This window comes from Triplophysa rosa, linkage group LG15, assembly GCF_024868665.1.
Source record: "Triplophysa rosa linkage group LG15, Trosa_1v2, whole genome shotgun sequence".
NCBI classification, from domain to species: Eukaryota; Metazoa; Chordata; class Actinopteri; order Cypriniformes; family Nemacheilidae; genus Triplophysa; species Triplophysa rosa.
In genome coordinates, this window is record NC_079904.1 from 7,028,378 (window position 1) to 7,048,427 (window position 20,050).

Consider the following 20,050-nt stretch of genomic DNA (forward strand, 5'->3'; position numbering starts at 1 on the left):
CAGGCATTAAGCGTTGTGTGAGCGGACCAATCATCTTCTCCTAAACTACGCTACCTCAGAGAGCGGAAGTGGATTGAGCGAGGCAATCTAAACTGGTGGAAAAGTGTTGAGGGGAGCAGTGTGAGACGACTGAGTCTCGTTCTGTCATTCAGTTAGTTATTTAGCAACGTTTGCCTTATTTCTGGTAGGTAAACCTCTCTCATATCAAAGCCGTAGAAAAATATAAACTTTAAAATTCGTTCAATTTTACAATGTAAGATTTGAGGTTTTGGGCAAGCCAGGACAAATATTCTGTACTGCTTCAGTTCTATGTTCCTGAAAACCACCATTTCTTTTTTAATGGCATAAGTTTCCTATTGTGGAGCAGTTTAAGGTCGACCCTGAGTTGGTTTACATTGTTTTAGGCGTTATCTGTGTCTCTCAAGGATGAGTTGGATTTCGCTCTGGGAATAACGTTCACCGATATGGAGCTCTTGGGAGAAAATAGATTTTCGTTCTTACTATTTAAACGAAACCGTAAATCACGTGTATTAAAACCATTATCGTAGTAATTGTTTTTTTATTTAAAAAATAATGAAAAGTGTTCCCAAATATAAATCTTATTGTATTATCATACTGTATGTAAATAAGTGAATCATTATGGGCTTTATGTTCAGTCACAGACACAGAGGTTTGAACATGTCTAGCAAGAAATCAAAAAAGAAAAAAAACAAAAAGGAGGAACGAGTCTCATCGAGTTGTTTACATGAAGACGAGAAAAAGGTAAGGCAGTCAATATTTTGAGTGGATTTTGAACTAGTAATAACTGTGATGCATTCGTTTTTATCAGTACTGGACATTGTAAGATGTGTTTTTAGTTCTCATTGCTGTTAGATTTTCTAACACGTACTGTATGTGTTTGCTGAACAGGAGAGAGACAGTAAGAAACTCAGCAGCTCAAAGAGCCACACACATCATCGTCATCATCATCGACATGAAAGGTGTCAAAGCATTTTTTTTTTTTCATGTAAATATTTTGTCTCATGTATTTATGATGTGATGTAGGTATATGTATAAATGTCACTGTCAATTCTGAGATGGAGACGTTATGTAATCTAGTCTAAAATGCATATGGCATGTTTTTTAGAAATGTTATATTTGCTTTTAGACTGGTTTTATACATTTTTGGATTGACGGTACTATTTTCATCAAAATCAATTTATTTGATTATATTTAATGTTTTTTTATAAATTAATTGTTGTCTCTTCACTGAATTTCAGTGTTGATAAAGAAAAATCTAAAGGGAGGAGGGCCAGTGACTCATCAACACAAAGCATCAGTCTTAGTAAAGCGAGATTGACAAAAACAGATGTGGTTCCAAAAAAGAGCAAGGAAGAAGTTTCTTTGAAAAGCAAAGCAACTGAGAATTCCAGGACTGTCAAATCGCATATCACAGAATACAAAGAAAAAGTGACTGCCAGAAGGAAACATGACAATACAAGCCCCACTATCTCGGGTAAAAGCTTCAGTAGACACACTGCAACAAATCAGCCTTCTTCCAAGGAGCTGGAGAGTCAGAGACAGAAGTTGGTATCGAGGAGATCAGCACCAGAGAAGCCCAAACCTGCACATGATGATTCTCCCTCCAAGGAACAAGAGAAACGGAGGAAACTATTGAAGAGGTCATTATCACCAGAGCATCACACCGATGTCAAGCGAAGAGATGAAAAAAACGTGACCAGCAATAGCTTGGCACATCGGGAATCTCAATCAGAGGCTTTAAAGGAAATGAGGAAGAAGTTGGTGAGCAGGAGGTCCAAAGAATTTGATCAGGCTGTCGGTGTAAATACTTCTCATGATAAAACAGTGAAGTCTTTGCCGGTAGTGAAGCATGTAGACTCTGCAACTAAACCAAAATTACCAGAGGATTGTTCACACAAGAAGCAAGATGAAAGACAATGCCCTGCTTTCATGCCAAAAATCAGTTTCAAGATTCCAAAGAAGGCCAGTACTGTTAAAGCTCAGAGAAACACGGATATTTGGAATGTCCATTTGGCTTATTCTCGTAGCAGGACTCGATGTAACAGTCAGGCATGTCTTACTGAAACCGTGGTGGCAGGATCTCCATCTACAAACACATCTCTGGTCTCTAAGAGGCAAGAACAGACGCCACAGAAGGTTTTGGCCTCGACCTCTAACCCACTCTTTGGTAATCGCTCGTCACATCCTTTACATTTAAATTCAGTAGGTGCGGTTCAGCAGGTGCAGACGGATAAATCAAAAGACGTCACGACACCAAGCGTCACTTCCTGCAAGGTACTTGTAAGATATTACTTTTGTCTAGGTTGAAAGTTTAAGAGTTTATTCGATGAAACACCCAGAAGCTCAGGATCCGGGGACCAAGAATGACACAGACACAGAAGTGCAGTTCACTCCAAGTCAAATGTTTATTGAGGACAGGTCCAATATATGCGATAAATGAGGAAGTGATGTAATGCTCTGATTCAGACACTTCGGTATATGGAAAATCACTAGACATATTTGTTAGTCATTTATGCTTTGGTTAGTGCTACGTGAGTTCCTTGTTTTTAATATCTGGAACATACTGAACAATAATACAGCCACTTCAAGTCGTAACTCTCAGTGACACTTATAAGTGAGAAAACAACATAAGCAGGATATAGTGCATAAAACTAGGTGGGACACAGGCAAACATAAAATCTCACAGTACTGCACTACCATGTTGGTGTTTTCTGTGTTTTCACCAGCTTGACTGTATGCTGAGACATCCCGTGTTATATCACACATTGGGCCTCATTCATGAAACATTTGTAAATATATGAGTAAATTCCGAGTAATATACGTCAAAACGACTTTATGAACGATTTACACAAGAATCCGCTCTGGTCGTCTTTCATGAACGAGGCCCATTCATTTGTTGTATGTTCTCTTCTCTCTCTCTTTGAGTTTGTCTTTTATTTTTATTCACACATTTTAAGTCCAGCTTACAGTTAATAGGTCTGTATTAGTGATTTAGATAATACCTGAAGCTGACAGTTCTAAATGTGTAACATGTCCTAATAGTGAAGTGAAAGTAGTTTCAACTTCAGTAACAAAAAATCTTGATAGAGTTGGTAAAAGTTATGATCAGTTGTTGCACTATTTTAAAAAGTTCAAAAGGTTTTTTATTATGATGGGAACAAATGTCACTTAAATATAACACTTTCGAATTCAGTTCCAGGAAATATGCAATGCTTACAGAGACCCAAGAACAGAGCGATCTTCAGTCCAAGGACAGAAACAAGAATATCATTTGGTAAATACCGATTTAACGGATGTGTGAAAGATGCATCAGGACAAAAAGAGAAAATGGTTTCAAATATAGAATTCCACCCTGTTAGTTCCAGTGAACCACAGTAAATAGTACTAATACCATTACATTTCAACACAGGGTATGTGGTGATCAGACAGGTCTTTTGTGCCGTTTCAGAAAACTCAGGAACCTGCAGAGACCTTTGACTGTGACCATGAGGTTAGCCGTATTTCTTAACATTCAGGATATAGCCATGTGCGTAAGTTTCTTACTCTGTTTCATGCACTTTTTAGATGCAACTGGTGGAGGAGTTGCATTTGGCACGCTCTGAGAGGCGACTGGATCTCAACTTAGTGGAGAACTGCGGAGAGCTCACCTGCATGGACATTGATCCACCAGAAGAGGGAACCAGCTTGCCCTTCAGTAATGTCACATGAACAGATTTAACATATTCCTGAAGTATAAACATAAAAAGGTTTTGTTCTTGCAAGGGCATTTTGATGAATAGTTGTGCAGTTTTGCATCTGGGTGAAAGTGGGATTTAGTGAAAAATGTTTCTAACTTATCACAGATGAAGAGCAACATCAACAGAGCCTCCTTATCGTCCTTGATACAAATGTGCTGCTCAGCCATCTGGAGTTTGTGAAGAAGATCAGGTCACATGGCCTTGCTGGTAAGATTAGACGAAGGAAACTTTGTAGTTCCCTTTTCAGTTTTGTTCTCAACATAGAAATTCAGTCTGCATGCTTTTAATGTTAGAGGTGATGCATGACTGCAGTGCAGTCATTTGTTTTTTTCTGCTTTATTTTAACAAAATATTTTAAAACTCTCATTCTCAGCGCTGGGGTTCCCCACTTTGCTCATTCCGTGGGTGGTCCTGCAGGAGCTTGACTATCTGAAGAGTGGCAAACTCTCCAGCAATGTGGAGGGCAAAGCCAGGCCAGCAGTCCACTACATCTACAGCTGCCTGAAAAACCAGGAGCCCAGACTTCTGGGCCAGTCAATGCAGCAGGCCTCCCAGGCTGTCTGTGAGTAACCAGACGCTTATCTTGAGATGTATCAGTATTTGCATTAAAGGCCCCTGCTGTGTGTTTTGTAAAAGCAAAGATGTTAAGTGGAAAGCAAACCAACAACCAGCAGATGGAGCCGTTTTACTATTCACGCTGTCTGAATATTAATACTACTACACATTGAAGTAATGCGCAGTTCTTGTATAAAATCACACAAGAGCTCTTTGTCATATATAACTGACATGACATAGACTATAAATGTGTACTTTGAAGACACTGTTTGATAGAAGCATGTGCCAAATGTGGCACTCTGTAGCGTAAGGGTTTGTGAGTTATGTTATGCATTCGGATACAAACTTCAATGCAAAATGCATCTAGGTACACCTGGCATTGTATATTTTATGGTACCGCACACGCACCGTATATTGAGATTCACCACTTTTAATCTCGATCGCTATATACTATAAAGCATAGGTAGTATGTTGTGAGTTGATGTTCATCCTTTGTTTCATCTCCTCTCTCTCTCTACTTTAGGTGGGCCTGGTGTTGTAAATAACGATGACAGAGTTCTGGCGTGCTGTCTGCAGTACCAGGCTCTGTACCCAGAGGGCGCTGTAGTTCTTTGCACGTGAGTGTTTCCGCTCCATGCATCTGTTTGTCCTCTAGACGTGTCTGCAGTACATTTCCATTTTTTGTTGTCCCTGAATTGTCCTTTCAGATGGCTAATGACATGCAAGGTGGCCATGTGTTTGTTTTATGAAAAAACACTGTGATTTAATTACCAATTGTGTTGCCATGAATACTGTACATTAGGAAAGTGGAGGACAACTTACTACCGCTTGAATTCGTTATTTTCTCTGTATGATTTCTTTTTGTAGTGACGATAAGAACTTGTGCAGCAAGGCTTTGCTTAGTGGGGTAAAAGCCTTGAGCAAAGCAGACCTAGTAAAAGAGGTTGAAGAAAACAGACTTTCGATCATAAACTACCTTTGTGCTCCACCTGCTGCATCGACCACTGTTGGAAACGTAGAGAAAGGTCTGCTACTGACACCTGCAATTTGAATGCTCGTGCTGTTTTTGCATCATTAAAATGATTTTATATTTGTTTAAATTCTTTAGACAAGATTGTCTTGGCACATAGACCTCCTGCAAGGGAGAAATCACAGGAGAGGACACGTAACGATCCAGCTGAGGAACCACAGCTGAGTGACTGTGTTTCAATCCTGGAGTCCTGCCTCCAGGGGGCGCTGTCTGAGGTGCTGGAGGAAGAGATGAAGGCCGCGTTTGGAGAGTTATGGACTGAGGTGGCACTGCACTCTCTGCACACATTGATAATTCATTTATTTATCAATTTTGTATGAACTTGCAGAATGGCTTTTTTCTGTCGTCTGCACTCTGTGACTTGTGTGTTTGTGTGTGCAGATAGTGTACGTCAAGCCTCCGTGGAATCTGGATGGTGTACTGAAGTGTTTTAAGAAGCACTGGATCGCTGTGTTTGGAATCATTATTAAGAGGAGCCTGCTCAGCTGCGTGGAGATGCTGAGCGACTGTCTCTGTTCAAGTATGTATGTCTGACAGCTTTAGTGTGATGCTTAAAGGGGCATTGAATTAAGACCTCAATTTTAACCCGAGCTTTTGTTATATAAGAGGGAATCGTATTCAAGCGAACATCCTGTAAGTGTCAGAACTGAAAACGCCCTTGTTACTGAGATTACAACTGTTATTGACACCAGGCTCAGCGAACGCCAGGTCCTGGAATGCACCTATCTACTGTATAGGTTGAACACCGCGTCCACAGAAAAATATCAATGACTACTTCTCTAGCCCCGCCCACTTGATAGAGCGAGCAAGCAATAAACATGCCGTTAAAGATCGCAAAATATTGTGGAGTCAGTGCCTGGTTGTGGAAGAACACAGTCGCTGCATAACCTTCCTTCGGATTCCGACATTAGTAATGCGTGGTTGAAGTTTATTTTTAAAGAGGTTCCAGCTCACGTGGGTAAAACATTACCGCGGATTCCTTTGTGAACAAGGCACAGGTTGACGATGGATTTGCGGAGAGACTAAAATTAAAAAGCTGTGCTGTGCCGTCAATATTGGATCCGATAGGAATGGCGCAGCAATCTTATGTGAGTAAAACATTTTTGTACATTGCGTCACTATTGCTTTGTTAGAGATCACTTGATATGCCCTGTGTAACCTAACGTTACGTCTCTAACCAAATTCACAGAAGGCTCCAACTAAGTTTACTACGCAAACTGCTATCCAATCATAGCAGTGGGCTTTTTCTTCCAAGTCTTGATGGCGGAACGCTCATTCAAACCGATCGTTTGTCAAGCCGGCCTCAAAACCAGGGTAGAAAATAGCCTATTACTTATTGATTTTGATGTTTTCGAATGTAAAAACCACGCGAACGTCATAAGTACAGTATAAAACAATAAACAAGCCCAGTTCATCACACCTTTAAAGTGATAGTTCACCTAAAAATTACAATTCATTTCTCACCCTTTTGTCATTTCAAACCTTTATGACTTTCTTTCTTCTGCAGAATACAAAAGAAGATATTTTGAATAATGTTGTTAAATGGCCCCCGTTCACTTGCATTGGTTTTGTGTCCATACAGTAGATGTGAATGGGGGCCAGTGTTGTTCGGTTACCAACTTTCTTCAAAATACATTCTTTTGTGTTCTGCGGAAGAAAGTCATAAAGGTAGAAACGCTTTTTTTAACCGGTCCTCTCTATGTTCTTCACATGCTCATCATGTCATTAAACTGCAACAGTATTTGTGTTTGTTTGTCTGTGTGGTTTTGATCCACACTCTCGTATTTTGTGTGTGTTTGGAGTTATGAGATTGACCTCATTCTGTCAATCATTGCTGCAGGAGTATGACTGTGCCTTTCTTCTCTGCTGCCTTTGGCCATGAGCCCGGTCCAACAGAGCGGATGAGGGAGGGTACTTTAAGAGTTTGTAGTGCAGTGATGGAAAAGTACCAGGGTCCTTCTGCTCATGTCTAAATGTGATTTACTACACTTTGTTGTTTGTCTGGGGTGAAAAGACCGTCTGTCGCTGCATTTGCGTGCGCGCTTTTGTGTTAGAGCATCTCGGTGTGGGTTTGTGGTGCCTCCAGAAGGCGATGACCTTTGTAAACTGGTCTGAGCATGATAATGGACACTTTATTTTTATTTCAAGAATACGCTATGTTTTAAACATGATTGTAATATTAGCAGTAGAATGATATAACAAATATGAATGGAAAGACAAGGATCAAAAGTACAGTTTATTATAAATTAGTGATGGAGGGTGTGAAAAGACCCTTGCTTTGTTGCCGAATTTAATAAGACATCTTGTGAAGCGGATTGATTATGGAGCGCTCCATTCCTCCAGATTCGACAAATTGAGGTCATTAAAAATCATGAGATCTGAGTCACACACAGTTGCCTTTCCATTAAATTACCAATTAAACATTGGTTGACTAACGGCTCGACTGAAATAGCTCGCCTGAAGGGACAGAAAAGTCCCAGTTATATGTCTACACACAATATATTAAAGGGATAGTGGAAACAAAAATACAACTACATTTCTCAAGATATCTTATTTTGTGTTCTACAGAAGAAAAAGTTGGATACAGATTTTGAATGACACGAGGGGTCATGACAGAATTTATATTTTGTGTGAACTATCCCTTTACCTAAACCTCTGCTTTAAGGCCTGTTTATTCTAAAGCTGCTAGTCATGCATCTATTAAAAGTCTCATAAACGTTGGCTTGTGTCTCTGTGTCTGACTGTAGATCGGTCCATCGAGCGTGCATCTGTACTCAGTGCTGTGAGAGGGGCTACAGAGCTCTTGTCTGCGCTGACTTGCAGATCTCCGTACAGCATGCGTGTGGATCAGGCTCTCTCCACTTTACATATGCTGCAGCAAAGACTACAGGTCAGTTGCAGCTAAATTATAATAGATAATTGTGTCGATCTGATCGCTCATGTTTTTTTTGTGTGTGTGTGACAGTCTCCCAAAGCTTCTCTACAGGGTAATATTGACAATGAGGACAACGAGGACTCGCTGATGGCAGAAGTGGAGGATGAAGCCTCGCCCCCTCACGCATGCCATGAGGAAGTTTGGGCATTGTTTGAGAGCATCTGGAACAACGTGTGTCAGATTAGGTGAGAGCCATTTATTCACATAGCTTGTAACCTCAACCGTTCCAAAAACCGCACTGAATTACCTAATGCATGACTTATCTTTGTTTGTCTGGTTACCTCTCTCAGTTCGGCTCTGTTCTCAGTGTTACACTACAGTCCGGGAGCCACTGAGCCCAGTCCGCGAGCCACCACACCCCCACCTCAGGAAGCCCTCTCTTGCCTCCACAGGCTCTCCTCTGCCCTTAAACAGCTCCTGGGGGCTCTTCATAGGTATACACACACAGAAACCGTGCAGCAGGGCCTGTTAACGTTCCAGTCATGTCTCCTAACAGGATATGTTCAGTGTGTGTCCTTAGTCACCGAAGCACGTAGGGGACAGATGTAGGTGTGTCACAAGAGGGAGGGGGTATTCTGTATGTATTTTCAAATCCTTACTGCGTATTTTTTATGACTCACTTTTATTTCTCAGCGTTCATGTAGACTCCATGACTCATAGCAGCCGGCAGACAGACATCTTAACTGTCACATAGCAATTTTTCATCTGATTTCTCTGGGTCTTGCTAGTAAACCAGTTCTAATTCAGTTCAGTCTGTCGTAGTTGTAGCACACAGACAAGCTCTGTTTCAGTGTAATAGCTGCCATAGCTTAAAGCTTGTCTGCCCTAATTAACATATTGAGCCGCTCGTTCTCATCGTCCAAGGTCGCATAATAAATATTTCATAGCGAATCAATAACCGGGTCTGTAATGAATGTATATTTTATAGAACTGAGTAAGTAGCTTGTAGCTTTACATTTAGAAAGTCAAGTAGTTTATTACTGCTTGCTAAATGAGTTATTGGTGTCACACACTAGCCAAAACTTTTTCTTAAATAAAGTGTAAACATAATAACACTTATGTTACAAATAACATAACTTGGCTTATTTTGTATTGGGGAGACATGTTGGACCTAGTTCTTTAAATGCTAATTGAATAATACATTATTTTGTTTAAATGCATGAAATTCAGGGAAGCTTTTGTTCAACAGAGTGTGCTTTTATGTAATCTTACATTAAAAACATTGACCTCCTTGTCAAAAAGATATCTCCTCTCTGAATTACATGTGGGGTGTGACTTTAATGGCCACACTTCCAGTTTCCAACAATTATTTCCGAAAAATCATGCCCCAGCCTACACTTTTTTTCTCATTCTGGAAGCCGTCACAATAGGGAAGATAACATCATCACACCTGCCGTTTCATGCTGACTTTAATACACTCGAGTCAACGGGAAAATGAATGTTTTGTGACGTGACACTTTGTGCTTTGTTGTTTATTTGATTATACGCTCGCTTATTTCCACACAAGACTCCGTGCTCATGCATAAGTGTGTGCAAATTGATTTTCACACCAACTTGTTCGTTGTCCTACTGTAGTATTTGCTGATTCACTACTGATCCCGAGACACCCACTGACATTTGTTACATAATTGTCAGTTTTCATCTGAGCTTCAGGTGTGTGTTGCTTTTACGTTTGTTATGTGTCCAAGGTTTTATTGTTGTGCATTTAAATGGTAAGTTCCCTTTCAAAAAAAAAAAAAATGCATATAATAACAGAGAATTGGGATTGAGACTGTGAGTCTTTAACTTTCTCACTAACATCTGTGATTTCATGGAAAAAAGAAAATCATATGGGTATGGAGCATCATCTCATGCGGGTTAGTAAATGATGACAGAATTTTTATTTTTAGGTAAACTAAAGTCGCTCCCTTGGATTGTAACGGAAGAGTGTTTCAGAAGGCAGGATGACAAGGTTTGAAGGGAGATTAGGTGCAGTCTTCGTGGAAACGGCTAGACTCGTTTTTATGCGCAGAAAGCAGACGAGATGAGTCATCAGAGCTTTTAAGCTTTTTTTTGCTGAAATAGCTTTTTCTTGTTTTCTCTTTTGAATTCTCTACTTTTCTCCCCCATCTCTTCCTCCCTTTGCAGTCCATGTTGTTTTATTCTTTCCATCTCTCCTCGGCTCACCTCTGTCTCTGCACCAACATGTTCGTTCTTTCCGGATCTCCTGAAGGTTATTCAGGACGGGCTTTTGCTCACATATTCTGCTTTGAGTGTCTTCCACACAAATAGCTAAATCCAGAATTTACACTTTTTTTGTTTCTTCAGAGTCAGAGTTCTGCATGCATTAAGATACTACAAACCACAAGTGTAATTGTAACAAAATATAGGTGTTTAATAAAGATTGGTGTGTGTTTCTTCTTCAATAGGGTGTTATCTGTGGACGGCAGTGTTCAGGATGCACAGCTACTTCTCTCCTTCATTCAAACCAGTGAGGTAAGACCACATCACCCACTGATGAAGACTTTGTGGGAGTCAGATTGTTGTGAAAAAATGTGGTCACAGTTAATATGTCTTTCAAACAGGACAGGTTGTTTTTATATTTAAGCTCTGCAGAAGAAATTTTCATCTGGTTTAGATCAGACATAACTGACCATTAAAATCAACAAAGCGCTAAAGTAGTGATTATGCAGAAGGACATTGAGCTGTTCTTGACAATAAAAGAAATGCATTATGGTTTCAGATTGCTGCTATGGAGCCACGCTTCACCGCCAGGGACCTGTTTGATTTCGTATCTCAACAGGAATACCGGTAAGTTCAGAGTCACATTTACGTCAGCTTATCTTTAACTCACAAATGTTTTTGCTTTTGTTAACCGGCTACGTGCACGACGCGTACCGTTCTGTTAAGACCACGCAATAAACACGCCCATAAAACAGAGAGGCGTTTGCAGCTCTGCAGTTCTCGGGTCAGTGCTTGCTATGGCAGGTCTCAGCAGGTGTCTGTGGCCTCGTAGGAAATTCGAGTTTCCATTTTCAGTTGTTGCATTACAAGCCTTGACAAACCCCAGAAGATAGTTCTGTTGAATGCTAAACATTATGTCTGGCAGGTTAGATAAGCAGTGGTTGCATGACGAAGCGAATGGGCGCATGTGTTCTTTACGAGGCCTCCAGTGGAATAAAGCTCCCCCTGAACCATTTATGGAAGCTAAGCTAAAAAAACAAAAAGTTCAGAAATTGTCATGGTTATGATGTCACAACCGTCTGGGCGTATCAGGCAACGTGATGGGGGCGTTACATGCACAAATACTTTTCTCCAACCTTATAGTCTACCAGGGGCAAACGTGGAAAGTGTTTAGGATAGCTGTTTCAAATTATTTTTGCCTTCACTTTGTAATTGTACAAAGGTGTAAACATTAATTTTATATGTATTTTGAATGTTTTATATTTATATTCACTTTTATTAGCATTCTTTCATAGTAATTCAGCATCTTTCTTTCATGCAGTAGTCGAAACACCACTGATCTTTTTCCTTTATTCGATTCTTGTTACGGTTTAGTTCATTATGTGTGATAAACCCAGCATTGTGCTATATTCTGTGCACTAACACTCACTAAACGTGTCTCTTGTGTAATAACAGGTTGTGCTGAAAACTCCTCTTGTGCAATCTTAATCACAATCTGAAGCTCAGAGGAAGGCATTAATGACTCAAAGACTGTATTTAATGATACATCACCTTTAGTCCCCTGAGCCGTTAGCCTGAACACACAATCCTGGTAAATGTATTTCACAATATATTCCCAGCAGTGTGTGTTAGTAGAAATGGAAGTCAGAACGTAAGCATGATGCATCTAGTCATCTAGAGATTTTCTCATCCTGAATGTGCTGATGTAATGGAGCCTCAGACTGGTGTGGAGTGCTCAACAGTGTAATAACATTATTATTTGTATATTAATTATATAAATAAAGATGTGATTGCACTTGTCAGTGTTTGGAAATGGAATCGGATGTGGTGTTTTATGTGGATCTTTGTGCCAGGCGGAATAGCACTTTTTCCGCTATGACAGCCAGCAAAATCCAAACTGTGTTAGCTTTCTTTTAAGTGAATGCTCTTTAAATGATAAGGTTTATTAAAAGGATATTGCATTTGGAGATGGAAAATATGTGTGCGAGAGGAATGTTGGCAGGACATAACGTGTGGATCTATGAGGGTGCAAGAGAAGGCAGTGAGGAGTTTATGAGAGATTATTTTGAGATTCATTATTTCCCAACGCTTTTTCAATTTGTTTGTTGTGCTGCGAGCCCATGGACCGTGTTCCACAAATTACCTGCCTACACCTCCCCTGATGGTTTGCGGAGAAAAATCCTCTATTGAGCTACAAAGGCTATGTAGGAGAACAGTTAGGTGTACAAGCAGAAATAATGGGTAACGGTTATGTATCATATTAAAACGAATCATCTTTAAACATTATATAATGTCTTAATGTATATACGAATATAATAATATACAAAAAGTATACATTAAAGGCATAGTTCACCCAAAAATGAACGTTCTGTTATCATTTACTCACCCTCTTGTCATTTCAAACATGTATGACTTACTTTCTTATACAGAACACAAAAGAAGATATTTTGCAAAATGTTGGTAACTGAACAACATCATTGACATGCATTGGTTTTGTGTCCATACAAGCAAAGTCAATGGGGCCCGCCACTGTTCGGTTATCATTATCAACATTCTTCCAAATAACTTCTTCTGTGTTCTTAGTCATACAGGTTTAAAATGAAAAGAGGGTGAGTAAATGAGGACAGAATGTTTATTTTAGGGTGAACTATACCTTAAAAAAGTATAAACTATTTCTGAATAAATTATCCTTTATAAATTGGTTTTTGATTATTACGGCACACCCAGTAGGCATGACAAAATTGTGATAGTCATCTTGATAACGAACTAAAAAATGATACTGCGGTAAAGATATTGCTCGTGAATATGAATTCAGGTACCTTGACAGGTTACTCTCAGAAGGTTGCTTAGCAACATCCACATGACCAATCAATATTCATGCATTATACTGTAATTGGGGCACATTAGGGCAAACATGCAGGACACGTTTCTGCGTTTAATAACAGCTGATGGAACACTGGAATTTGGCAAGACACAAGTCACACGGCTAAATTTTTTCCACAGTCACACGGTAAATTTCAGGCGTTTCACGCACAGTTAAAAGCTCCCATGTAGAGCTCTGGCTACACCCCCTAAGGTCCAGACGTGCATATTACAAACAGCCAACATTGTTCCATTCAGGTTTATTAATGCATCGTTTGTAATGATTAATTAAGCCCTCACTTTTGGGAGATTAACACTTTAGACTTTGACTTTGCTTGTGTTTGTCAACCATCAGTTAGGTTTTGTTTTCAGGGCCAAAGAGAGGGTTCATTGATTTACATTTTCAGCCAAGCATAGCAACACACACGTACTTCTAGAGCGGTTGACAGCTGATTGTTAGTGACTCGCTTACCTCAGTTGGATCAATGAGCCGCAGCACTCAGCATTCATCACAAAGAACTCAATGACCTCATGTCACGCATCAATCCATGCGTTTCAGTCCTTTAATGGGTATCATTTGGTGAAATGAAATACCTGAAATGAAATACCTACTGTACTGTATGTTAATGCACCAAAGCACAATGACCTAGTCATGTACCCAACCTGTAAGATCTAGAGACATACAGTACGCATATTATCAGTATATGATTATCAGTTGTGCCCTCTTACATAACGCGCTGCTCTCAGTAAGCAAACAGGCTTTGCTTCACTGAACATTTCATAACTTGAGAATGGATTGGGTCATGTAACGTTAACAGAAGCTGTCCTTCATTCAGGTTTTCATCTCATGTGATATTGATTTATGGGTTTAAGGTTTTTGAAATTGACCTGAGGGCCTGTACACACCTTGTATTAGGATCTACAGGTGATATCACGAGGCGTCAGACGAGACATCAGCATTCACACCGGCTAGTGACATGCATCTCAAATGTGTCTCATGTGGCCTTTTGTAATCGGATTTCAAAGGGAGGGTTGGACTCCGTACGTCACTCGTGTTACGTACGTCACTCACTTCTTTGAATTTTAATCTAAGCACAAGCGTTATGTTTCAAGCTGATTTTTGTGTTATTTTAGTATGTTTACATTAATTTATGTAGCAGTCACTTTTATCCAAAGCGACTTGTATATAAGAAAGCATTTAAGCTGTATTAGTAACTATATTAAGATGTCACTATGTTACTGCATGTTAATATTACACAATACTGTCTTATGTAAGCACTTTTTTACAGTTTTCAATCAAACAATAATTTTTGTTGTTGTAAAAATTGTAACTAAAATTGTGTTGTACTTAATTTTTAAATAGCCTTGTATCGCGTTAAAATCAAAATCAAGTTAATACAAATGTTTTCGACACTTTTTGTGTTACAGTTTTTGGTAAAATGTTATATTATAATTTTATTTTTATTATTATATTTATAATATATTATTTTATTTTTTATTATATATGTCTCTCACCATGAACATACTGTATAGCCATAGAAGTTGACATGCCGTAATTTTTGTGAATCTTTTCGTGATTTTTTTTGTGAATCATACGGTTTTTTATGATTGATCCAATCACAAAATGTTTCACATGCAGCACAATACTGTTTTGTATTTTTTACATCTCGATTTAGCACGGGCACCCGATTAGGATATTTATTTCTAGGTGTAAACTGGCTCTGAGAGTAATCTATTTTTGTACCAGATTGGCTTTGTAATGACATTTTGTTCATGAGCATCTTGTCTCTAGGTGCTGGATGGCTCAGCAGGGATTCATATCTAGCAACCGGAGCTGTCAACACTACCCAAGCTTTTGTCTGAAAATGTGATCAGTGTTGCACGCTTGTTTTTGAGCAAGTGGCATTACTGCGGTATTGTGGTTTGTTGTTGATTTGTGAAAGCTTGGCTTCATAAAGCGTTCACTGTGCTGTTCAAGGTCTTGTTTCCAAGTGAAGGGAGCTGCCCTAGTGTTGTATGGTTGCCATGGTAGCACGGTTGTTAAGCGGATAATTGCAAGGCGGGAGGAAAGGAATCCATCGTCTGTTCAACACGTCACAACTGAGCAGTCAATAGTTTTGCATAGTGTATGAACCTCACATATCAGATTAGTAAAGACAGGGTTTGGAGAAAGCAAGGTTATAACCAGACAGTCATTTTTTTATCTTGGAAGATATCATGAGGTAATATTATATCTTTACTATATCTTTACTTAATTTTATATAATTTCTCTCTCCATTCTATTAAAAGACACTTAAACTAAGCAAACACAACAATCTGTGTCCAGACTTGCTTCTTTTTTCCACATCACCCTCCATTACATAACCAGGCTGGCTGGGTGCTGAGGAGGGTGTACACTGGGGAATAACAAGTAGACAAATTTCTTCCACTTCTTTTGCTGTTGTTGTTATGTAACGTTCAATGGGCGGCACAAGAAGCAACACGCAGCAACAGGTTGAAGAGGAAGGGAGGGAGCGGATGAGAATTGAGAAAGATAAAGTGTGAAAAGAAGAAACACAATAATGCGCTTCATTCCAGTGGTGCAACACAGTACCAGTGTGAGAAAGTCTGTGTGACTGTGAGTCAGAGAAGTCAATTGTGTAAATGCTGCTTTCCCAAGAATCGCACTACTGTTTAACTTGAGGGCAATTTAGTGTTTGTCAGTCCAGTATTTCCTGTAAAAACACATTCGTTATCTCACAGTGAGACCCTTTAACGTATCGTAGCTATATTTATATGAAGTCTGAATGTTCTTATCGTAAAGTCATTTCTTCAGCCTCCTTCTTTTAACCTCTTTGGCTTCCTGTGTACGAGATATCCCCTTCCTGTTTGTAACCTCAGGCTGTTGCGTGGAAGTGATCCTGTGTGAAGTGAAACATTTCACAACTGTTTATTCAGATGTAATCTTCATTGCTTCTTTCGCCAGCTGATGACGGTCTTCACACATGCTGCTTCTGTCGAAAAGTCGAAATTAAATGTTGAGAATAAACTCACTATACTTTGAGAATAAAGTCATTGTGTTTCAAGAAAAAACTCGTTAAATTTCGAGAAAAGTCTTGTGAGAATAAAGTCGTGTTAAAAACGTGTTCAATTCTTCTAAAGAGACTGATAGTATTTCTTTGTTACTGAAGGAAAGCCTAAAGTATAGCTTGACTAAGTGATACAACTCTGCCATGTCCTCATTCAGTACTACGCAATGAACATGACCATGATATAGGATAAACGTTTATTCTCGATATTTTATTTTGACTTTTTTCTCGAAATTTAACGAGTTTTTTCTCAAAGTATAGTGAGTTTATTGTCGACATTTTATTTCGAGTTTTATTTCTCGAAATGTAACGAGTTTTTTCTCGAAACACAATGACTTTATTCTCAAAGTATAGTGAGTTTATTGTCTACATTTTATTTCGAGTTTTATTTCTTGAAATTTAACGAGTTTTTTCTCGAAACACAACGACTTTATTCTCGAAATTGATTAAGTTTATTCTCAACATTTTATTTCAACTTTTTTCCCCGAAAAACTGCGGGTTTAATTTCGCATTATAATGACTCAAAACGGTTTTATATTTTTTTATTGCTTGGCCCTAATACTCTTCCGTACTAATTGCCAGTACAGAGACCACCAGTCTCTTCTTACTTGACCATCTATGTTGTAAAAAAATAGTATATTTCAATATGAAAGTAAGTGATCCATGAAGTTTGAGTTAGACACATGATTTTTTGTTTACCCTTTTGTTTACCCAGCACCCTTTGTTTACTTTAAGTAACATTTACTGGTTAGTAATTTGTACTTGAATTATAGCAGCAAATTTTACTTAAAAACAATTTGTGCAAATTGTTACGAGGATTTTATTAAGTAAATTCTACAAGTTATTTTTTTCAGTGTACTAAAGTTTTAATCACGATTAATATTAATATTTGCTGGAAACTGCTGAAACTGAGATCATTCAAAGACTTTACATTATTGTGACAAATTCATTTAATATACGTTACGAAAAGTAGCTTTGGGATTCTAGACATGTTTTGCTTGTATTTAATTGTAATATATTTTTTTATTTATAATTATAATTGTATATAGTTTGTTTTAATATAATTGTTAAACCACCCACAACATAGTTTTATTAGCTGACAGGGCAAAAGATATATTTGTTCCCCAATTTCTTTCACATGATGTTTTGTATGTATCATGTATTATCATTTGTGACCCTGGATCACAAAACCAGTCTTAAGTAGCATGGGAACATTTTTAGTAAAAGACAAAAATACATTGTGTGGGTCATAATTATCGATTTTTCTTTTATGCCAAAAATCATTAGGATATTAAGTAAAGATCATGTTCCATGAAGATATTTTGTAAATTTCCTACCTTAAATATATAAAAACTTTATTTTTGTGAGTGGATGGTCTGCACAGTGCCCCTGATTAACAACTTCAAAGGCAATTTTCTCAATATTTTGATTTTTTGCGCTCTCAGATTCCTGAGTTTTAAACGGTTGTATCTCAGCCAGATATTGTCCTATTCTAACAACTCATATATCTATAGAAAGTTTATTTATTCCGTTTTCAGATTATGTAAAAATCTCATTTTCAAAAAATTGACCCATAAGACTGGTTTTGTTGTCCAGGGTCACATTTGTATAAGAGGGACATTCATTTTTTCAGTCTGTGCTTAGAAACGTTGTGCTTAGAAAAGTGGTGACTTACTGTTTTTGCGTCCTCAGGGAAAAGCTGCGTGTAGGTGGTGCGCAGCTGTCTGAACTTAGTGCAAATCTGGATCACTGCACTGCTTCTTTGAGCTACTGGACCTGATTTACCTCCCAACACTCCTTCTTTGGACCCAACTACAAAAAAGCTCCTCACATTTGACCATCCTGGTTTTTGATAGCAGAGTGTCTTCTGATGTCATAACCTGATGCCAACATATGTGCTAGTTACACCGCATTCTAGTTTGTGTAATAGTTGCAATATTTTTTTTTATTTGTTTTAAAATATATTTCAATATTTATTAAGCTGTGATTTAAAAGTTTTTCATTGCTTACGGATAGTTCACCCAAAAATGAAAATTCTGTCATTTACTCTCCTTCTTGTCATTTCAAACCTGTATGACTTTCTTTCTTCCGCAAAACACAAAAAACGATATTTTGAAGAATGTTGGTAAAAAATATTTTCTTTTGTGTTCTGCAGAAGAAAGAAACACATTTGAAATGACAAGAGGTAAGTAATGATGACAGAATTTCACTTTTGGGTGAACTTTCTCTAATACAGGCCCTGGTTGTAAAACTTGCACTGTTTTAGAGAAGAATTAGTGGTTTTATTCATTACAGCAGTGGGAAGAATTGTTTAATCTTCCCTCTGCCACTCTGTTCAAAATCTTTTTGAAGTTGCTGTTATGGCAACTGGTCATTATTGCATGGAGTTAGAAGCAAAGATGTTACCTAATGATTCTCTCACACACTGCATGGTTCATCAGGTCTTTGAGGCTTTCCGTAATTAAATTAGTTACATGTCAAAATCTGCTTTCCTGGGCGTCACTCATCAAACTATCTTGATATTGTCCGTTTGTTCTGTTCAGAGCTTTTCATTCTGCTACTGCTGATGATGCAATTCTAGCATATAAACCTCAGCACCCTAAATTATATCTGTTCTTTTGTTTAATATTCTCTTTTTTAATTCCTAATCATTTCCAGTTTCTGTAAAAAGGAGCTGAATCTATTGTGTGAAGCAGAAAATGCAATAGATACTAAATACTCCTCACCTCAGAATGTAAACATGGGCCTATTCAGATATGCAATTCAGCAAGAATCTTATTTTACGTTTTGACTTGTACATATTTCTATTTGTATTAAAGTGTGAATAGACAAAAGTTGTATATTTTTCTTTACATCTGTTTGCATTTTGATTAAAACATTGCATCGTTAATGACGTGTATATGTCCTTTTTTGTCACACATATACGATGTCACACATTAAGAGGCCTTACAGGATTATGGAAACAAGGATGTGATATCCGCCTGGAGATTACATCAACACTCGGTGATGTGTGCTATATAAATTCATATGGCTCATCGAGGACATGATGGACCATGATTACGGATTTAAGTGAAGCGTTTTTCCTCGATTCATTTTTAATTCCGTGCTTAAATTGTACAGAGCTGCAGACAAGAATTTTGAATGCAATATACAGAATATATCTGATTACGTCCATTGATGAAGCACTTGTTTTAGCAGTCCTTTTGTCAGCTATGTTGAAATCACAGTTGTAACCGGAAAGGTCAGTAGAGACTTCATGTCCAAGGCCGTAATTCAGTGGCTAGCCATTGCCGAAAAAAACCTGTAATCCCACACCAGGTTTGGGCCTACTTCCTGACAGCAGGATTGACATGTGACATATGTCTGGGATTAAGACATGTTAATATTTGTGAAAGAAGGCAGTAAAAAAGAAGGCTTGTTGAAGAACAACAATAATCTGTCTGACTAATGAATAGACAGAAAAATTATCAAAACACCACAACAGTATGTCAACTGAGAATTTACTAGCCCTAAAATATTTCTTACCATTAATATTTTTATGTGTGACTATTGGATTGATTTTTATTCGACTATTTCATGTTTTCTTGCGTTACTGCGCGAGTCCTGTCACAGCACACTCCTGACGTCACAAACGACAAAGCGTGGGTATTTTTGGTTGTCACCACATATGGGTGGACAT

The 20,050-nt window shown here is 38.3% G+C and overlaps 1 protein-coding gene across 1 annotated transcript; it reads left to right on the forward strand.

Annotated features, from left to right (window-relative positions):
* Positions 1–57: 57 nt before the first annotated feature.
* Positions 58–19,255, forward strand: swt1 (SWT1 RNA endoribonuclease homolog). Its single transcript, XM_057353829.1, has 19 exons — positions 58–184; positions 657–762; positions 910–980; positions 1,260–2,295; positions 3,215–3,295; positions 3,470–3,511; positions 3,586–3,715; positions 3,864–3,965; positions 4,132–4,320; positions 4,837–4,930; positions 5,181–5,338; positions 5,422–5,606; positions 5,725–5,863; positions 8,091–8,233; positions 8,309–8,463; positions 8,569–8,712; positions 10,687–10,753; positions 11,001–11,068; positions 18,064–19,255. Exons 2-19 carry the CDS (start codon positions 679–681, stop codon positions 18,149–18,151), a joined length of 2,976 nt encoding a protein of 991 aa, XP_057209812.1. The 5' UTR covers positions 58–184; positions 657–678; the 3' UTR covers positions 18,152–19,255.
* Positions 19,256–20,050: the final 795 nt, after the last annotated feature.